General features: G+C 42.0%; 1 protein-coding gene across 4 annotated transcripts in view; it reads left to right on the top strand.

Moving 5' to 3' along the window:
- Positions 1 to 912: 912 nt before the first annotated feature.
- esrp2 (epithelial splicing regulatory protein 2) overlaps positions 913 to 6,519 on the top strand; it is a 35,554-nt gene continuing 29,947 nt past the window's right edge. For 2 of the 4 annotated variants that reach the window (XM_078210916.1, XM_078210917.1), the window contains exons 1-2: positions 939 to 1,333; positions 1,487 to 1,615. In XM_078210916.1, the coding sequence (XP_078067042.1) occupies positions 1,202 to 1,333; positions 1,487 to 1,615 (261 nt within the window). In that variant the 5' untranslated portion in view covers positions 939 to 1,201. Of the gene's footprint in view, positions 1,334 to 1,486; positions 1,616 to 6,519 lie in introns of all 4 variants that reach the window. The other 2 variants (XM_078210915.1, XM_078210914.1) reach the window with 2 other exon arrangements.

The following is a 6,519-nucleotide window of genomic DNA, read 5'->3' as shown; positions in this document are numbered from 1 at the left end:
AATAAACCACCGTGGATGTGAGATTATATGAATGCTTAGAACTAGTAAATTGTGGTAACTAGAATGCTACTTTTCCATTGTCAGGGACAATGTAAATATTTCCATTGGTACAAATTCAACGGGAACATCATTGGCCATAGTGGGCAGTCGAGACCAGTACGTTATTTTGACCCAATTGACAAATACTAATGATGGGGGGAGTCAGTTAATCTGTTTTTCCTGGTGTTGATTGTTGTTGGGAGACGTGTGACCCAGAACACCAGAAAAACCTCCAATGCCCCCAGCCAATATCTCCACCCGAGGTGAGCTGTCTTCCAAGGTTTGGAGAATAGACAAATTCACCAAATTAACGTGTCATCGGAAGAGTGTCGCCTCGGACAATGGGGGCGTCAGATCCCATTACCGTTTAAACCGAGAACCTTCACTCAGAGAGGCCACTCATTCAAAGGCATGGGATATCTGAAATAAACCTGCGAAATTCAACAATAAATTTTCTAAAGTTTGGAACTTCAGAGGTTACAAAATAGTAAAAACTGTAATATGAAATATTACAAAATAGTAAAAAGTGTAATAAGAAAAGTATTAGACGGCTGCTCAAAGTGGGTATTGTTACCGTATTTCAATAGGAGACAACAATCTATTCGCAATAATACTTTGAACAGCCAGGTGTCTTATAGTGTATATCCTGAAACACAGCACTTTAAATAGCTAAAAGTGAGCTAGTCACCTACAGAAGAAATCTTGCAAGTACAGAGACAAAGGTGATGCATGCAGGTTTCTTTTTGATCCAAACACACCCAGTGGAAGAGGTGAGACACCGGATTGGGCTGTTTCGTTGCATATTCAATGCCACGTCCCTGTTTTCTTGTTTGCCATAAGCCAATCGAAACTCCCCGGCGATTTGCTTGTCACATGGTCTGATCTGTGGGCAGGTAACTGAGGACAAGAGAGCAGCCATCGTTTCCCCCATGTCAGTGAAAGAGACAAGCTTTGTCAGTTTCGCCTTGTGAGCCATCAGATCCACAAACGCCGCTTGTGACCAGGTAGACTTAGAGAGAAAAAAAACCAAGACTTTCTTATCTTCCCTTCCTTTTTTAATTTCTGTCTTTTAAGATCGGTAGGAGGTGATCACTCGAAAGGTGAACACTTTTTTTTTGTTTTTTTGTGTGTTTGAATCTTTTGCTTATTGTAGTTCTTCGTCATGACGGCTTCGCACGATTCTCTGGTGGTTTTGTATGGGGCAACAGCTGGTGCAAGTGGGGCTAAACTTGGTTCGGATGAGAGGGAGTTAGTTCTCTTGGTGTGGCAAGTTGTGGATCTACACAACAGCAAGGTACGCTGGATTTTTTTTTCCCTTGTGTGTCTGTGTCTTTTCTCCTACTTATTTTTTGATTTGTACAGACCTGCCCACACTGGTGAATTCTTTGCCCCTAGTGTAGTGCGGTGAGAACCGTCTTGTTTCACCGGACATTTGCTGCTTTCACAGGTGGGTGAGGTCCACAGAGTGCTGGTGAAAGCCGACAGTTTGGAGTTGAGTGAACAGTGTAAGGAGGAGATAGGCGTCAGCGCCGAGGAACTCGCTAAGGCGGAACCTCTCGATCGAGTCCTTGAACAGGTGAGTCTTCTACCCCACCGCCCCAACTTTATAGGCGAAAGAAATCTCAAACAAGGGTGAGATTCCGAGTGAAAACCAGGCGGTGAGTTGAGGTTTGGGGGGTGGGGGGGGGTGGTTGTGTTAAAACCCGGGATGACAAGCGCCATCGAAACCTGTTCCTCAAATACAGGAAGCAGATCCACGCCTGGGAGGCAGTGACCCACCTGAATCCTGCAGGAGACTTGTTGCAACTAACTTAGCCACAGCTCCCATAAATACTCCTCTTTTCAGATATATCTGAATCCTATTGAAATGCAAAACGGTGTAACAAGTATGAACCGAGCGTAACCAGTTGGGAGGCTTTAGTTAGTGTTTTGTACGAACTTAGATTTCAAGACCCGGAACTATTTGGGGACAGGCAAGACTGGATTTGTTTAAACTCAATGACAGACTGGGGAGTTAGTTAAGCTTAATTGGCCGATGCTGAGTTGTATTCACCTGTAACTAATCTGACCTGAATGCTCAGCTGTCTGGGACAGGGGGAAATCTTCACCAATTTAATTGTTTTTCAATCTTTCTTAAAATAGAGTTTGCAAGGTACAAGCCAGCTGTTACCCATCTCTGAGATTTTGTTTTAAATTAGAAGGGTTTTTTGGTTTCTTTTTGAGTTTAAATGTAACCTTGCCAAACTGAAATCATTTTTACTCGTGGACAAGAACACTTTTTTTGTGTCCAGGAGATGGAAGGCGAGGTGTTCGTTTCGCCTCTTTCCCTGGGTTCTTGTAAATGTAACAATCATAGCAAAAGGCGAGTCCTTATCTGTCGTGTCTTGAACGCGGCTCACTATCAAATATGGCGATTAAATAGAAAGTTGATCTTTTAAAAGAATGGATTGTAACCAGCCTGTAATTATTTCAACCCCCGCCCCCCCCCCCCCCCGTTTAGACTTTGAAATCTACAATTGATTTATGTAGCAGATTTCGCTGATATTGTATGTACAGATAGCACATGTCTGGATAGCGACATGTTCATTTAGCGGTAACGAGGTATGCTACTTTCAGTTGGAGATAAATTGTTCGTCCCCTTAATTTAATCTGTGCCAGTTCCCTCCCCTTCCTTCACCCACTTCAACAGTAAACTCCAGTTTGACTGGGCGGAAGTGACAGGTTCAAGTTTATCAAACTTTTTTTTAAATACGGGAAAGTTGTTTTTTTCTGGCTTTCAAATTTTTTAAGGTTGTAGATTGGGGAAACCCTCCCCTCTGATAAGAGTCAGTGTTTTAGGAGTCTTCGACTTATGTACAAAAACAAGTGTCATCTACCCAAAGGAGGAGTCTGACTGTTGCTGTGTTCGTTAAACCAGTCTGTCAGACATTTGACAACCGCCAGTCTGGAGTTGTTATTGAACACTGCCCCAGGTTCCATGCAGATCTCTTCCCTTGCACAGCCTCTGGGATCTCTCTGTCGAACCCTAAGTTTGCAAACCCATGTGGCAATGGATCAGAAGTTTTACAATTAAGCCAAATGTTTGCTACATTTTTGTGTTTCTTTAAATTCCTTCGTGGGATGTGGGCATCGTTGGCAAGGTGGGGTGGCACAGTGGTTAGTACTGCTGCCTCACAGTGCCAGGGACCCGGGTTCAATTCCCAGCTTGGATCACTGTCTGCGTGGAGTCTTCACGTTCTCCCTGTGTTTGCGTGGGTTTCCTCCGGGTGCTCGGATTTCATCCCAGAGTCTGAAAGATGTGCTGGTTAGGTGCATTGGCCATGCTAAATTTCCCCCCCCCCACCCCCCGTGTACCTGAACAGGCACCGGAGTGTGGCGACTAGGGAATTTTCATAGTAACTTCATTGCCGTGTTAATATAAACCTATTTGTGACACTAATAAAATAAACGTTATAAAATTTGTTACCCATCCCTAATTGCCCTTGAACTGAGTGGCTTGCTAGGCCATTTCAGAGGGCAGTTAAGAGTCAACCACATTGTGGCTCTGAAGTCACATGTAGGCCAGACCAGGTAAGGACGGCAGATTTCCTTCCTTAAAGGACATTAGTGAACCCGATGGTTTTTCCAACAATCAACAGTGGTTTTGTGGTCATCATTAGACTTTTAATTCCAGATTCTTATTGAATTCAAATTCACTATCTGCTGTGGTGGGATTCGAACCCGGGTCCCCAGAGCATTACCCTAGGTCTCTGGATTGGTAGTCCAGTAACAATGGCACTGTCTCCCCTAAAAGCAGACCTTTGGTTACTGATTGAGGATCCCATTTTGAAAGGGTAGCTAATTGGAGTTGAGGTGACTGGGTCCATGGGCTTTATGGCCTATTCTTATTCCTATTGGAAATGTACAATCATTTGTCAGCATCGGAGGGGAGGGGGGGGGGGGGGGGAGGGGACAATAGATTCAAGGTTTGCTGAGAGTTTGGGGGTCTTATCCCAAATGCTAGCCTGCCCTTTCATTTTCTGAAGGCCAACTAGCTGTGTAAATCAGGATCCTCCTTGTGTCTTTTTTTCCCTCCAGTTTTGATGAGTTTGTTTTCTCCACTCCTGCCTGTTTTTGTGACTTTAGTTTTGGCAAAACACTAAAAATAATTTAGCAGCCTCAGCCACTTGGCAGGGAGGAGGGTGCAGGGGGAAGGAAAGGAACCTGACTGTCAAGTCTAATGCCCTCTTTATAAGTTTACACCTTCTTATCTTAACATTTTGTTTCTTGTTGGAAAAACCTCTATTGTAGAAAAACGAATCCGTGTTTATAACCATTGTACAGTTTACAACAGAATCTACTGAATGTTTAACTTACAATCTTTGACAAGTCAATTAGTGGAATTGTCTGTCTATAGACATTTTGGAACATTTTTATACTGTAAGTGATGGGAGCAATGGAAGCATTTTACATGCACTATTTTAATTTTCCTATCACCTCTGATAATCACATTAAATCAGAGATCCAGAACGGTGCATGTGGAGATTTTCCTGTTTCTCCTCTGCTCCCACCCATGATTCTGGTAAGATCACCAACTTGGAAGAGATTGATATTTAGGTCTCTTATAAGACTGACCACTGCATGTTTATTTAACCAGACAACAATACTTTAATTGTGGCTCTCTAATAACCTGAAGAATAGCCAAGGTTATGCTGTTTTTTTTATAAAAACCTTTGCATTTATATAGCACCTTTATGACCTAGGGGGCTCCAAAAGCATGTTACAGTCAATGGAGAATTCCCTTTAATAGATAGAAAGTATGGAAGCCTATTTAAACATTGCAAGCTCCCACAAACAGCATTGAGAATAACCAGATAATCTGCCTTAGTGATGTTGATTGAGTGATAAACATTTACCACCTACATCTCCCTAAGACATCACAGTCTTGGTTTAATGTCTCATCTGAAAGAAGATGATACCTCTTGAGTGCAGCTGTCACCCTAGATTTTTGTATTCAAATCCTGGAGTCAGATTTGAATTTACAACCTCCTGACTAGGGAGGCTAAGTCCTACCTGTTGAGCTGCAGCTAACACCTGAGGCTGGCAGGTTAAAGGTTACTGCATCTGGAGTTAAATGATTTTGTTTATTAAAAAGAAAAGTGGTTATGAGGGAGATAATTTGTCAAGAATGGGCGCTAACTGGATGTTTCCATTAACTTGCATTGAAATATTGTTTGGATGTTAAACTGTGCCTGTAGGTCTTTTGAATAGATGTTATATATTTTTTTGCTTGTTTGTATGCAAGAGGTGTTTTGAACTAGGAGTAATCTGAGCATTTAGGGATGTTGGATTGTGGTGTGCATGGTTGATGGGAGATTCGTTGTCTTTTTAAGTGGTCAAACATGTTATTCTGCCTTGTGGTCCAGGCAATGACAGAAAGCTGCCAAACTAGTATTTCCACTCTTGAAACTTTAATGTATTTCCTTTTAACCCTTTCCCAACTGGGTCAGGTTTTTTTTTCAGTTTGAAAGCTGAACTAAGAAGTCTGAGAATGCGTTTGTATTTTATTTGCTTTTTTAACTTGGGTTTAATTGTCTACTTGGTAGAGTGACATTGAGGGTGGTGTGTTTGTGATGCAGGTGATTGTCATTTTGGTGCTGCCATCAGTGCAAACCACTTGATGTTTGCAGACTTTGTGGAGCCACCCATAATTACTGGGGGAGGACACTTCAGGTTCAGTGCTTTTGTGGTCTGAAATGTGTAATGAAAGGGATGACATGTTTTTGCAGATGTTGGAGCAATTTCAAAACTGATAACTTGATTAATCTTCTGGGGCATGTTTTAAAGGATTCAATTCTTTTTAATATTTTGGTGTTGATCCTCCTTTGGGGAGGGGGTGTCATGAATTGCTGAAATCAAAGAACTAATGTGTACATTACCATGCGAAGCTCTGAGTCAGTGGGTGGCTTTCTGTCTGAGACATCTAACAATTTAACTTTCGTCAGATTTAACATATGAATAAGTGACAGTCTCTCAGTTTTCCTCTATACTCCTAACTGTTGGTGTTGCCTGTTTGCATATCCTCCTTTTGGAGTGTAGATATGTTGCCAGATTATGTCCCCTTCCCCCAACAGACATGACCTGGTAAATAAGGAATTGTTCTTTGCAGGCTGCATTTAAACTGTTGGTGCACACACAAACCTTGTACAAATCTTTTGCTATACATTGCCACTTGGATGTCCTTCACTGCTTTTTAAATAGTTGATGTTGATTTAACACTTACTGTGTTTCTACTTTAATGCTAATCATCTTCATGTAAAGCTGTTAAAGATCTATAAGCGCTGTTTCACTTGTTTTAAAATGCGACATGCCTATGGGTATGGGAATTGTCTCTTGATATTCCTCTCCACCCAACTCAAACTGAACAAACCAATCCAATACTGTCAGTTACTTGTATCAATCCCTTGTCCCCTTTAACCATCCTGTTTGCTGACCTACATC

The sequence above is a fragment of the Mustelus asterias genome, chromosome 4, assembly GCF_964213995.1.
Source record: "Mustelus asterias chromosome 4, sMusAst1.hap1.1, whole genome shotgun sequence".
In the NCBI taxonomy this organism is placed as follows: domain Eukaryota; kingdom Metazoa; phylum Chordata; class Chondrichthyes; order Carcharhiniformes; family Triakidae; genus Mustelus; species Mustelus asterias.
The sequence above is the reverse complement of the archived record's forward strand: the minus strand, read 5'-3'. Positions and strand labels throughout refer to the sequence as shown.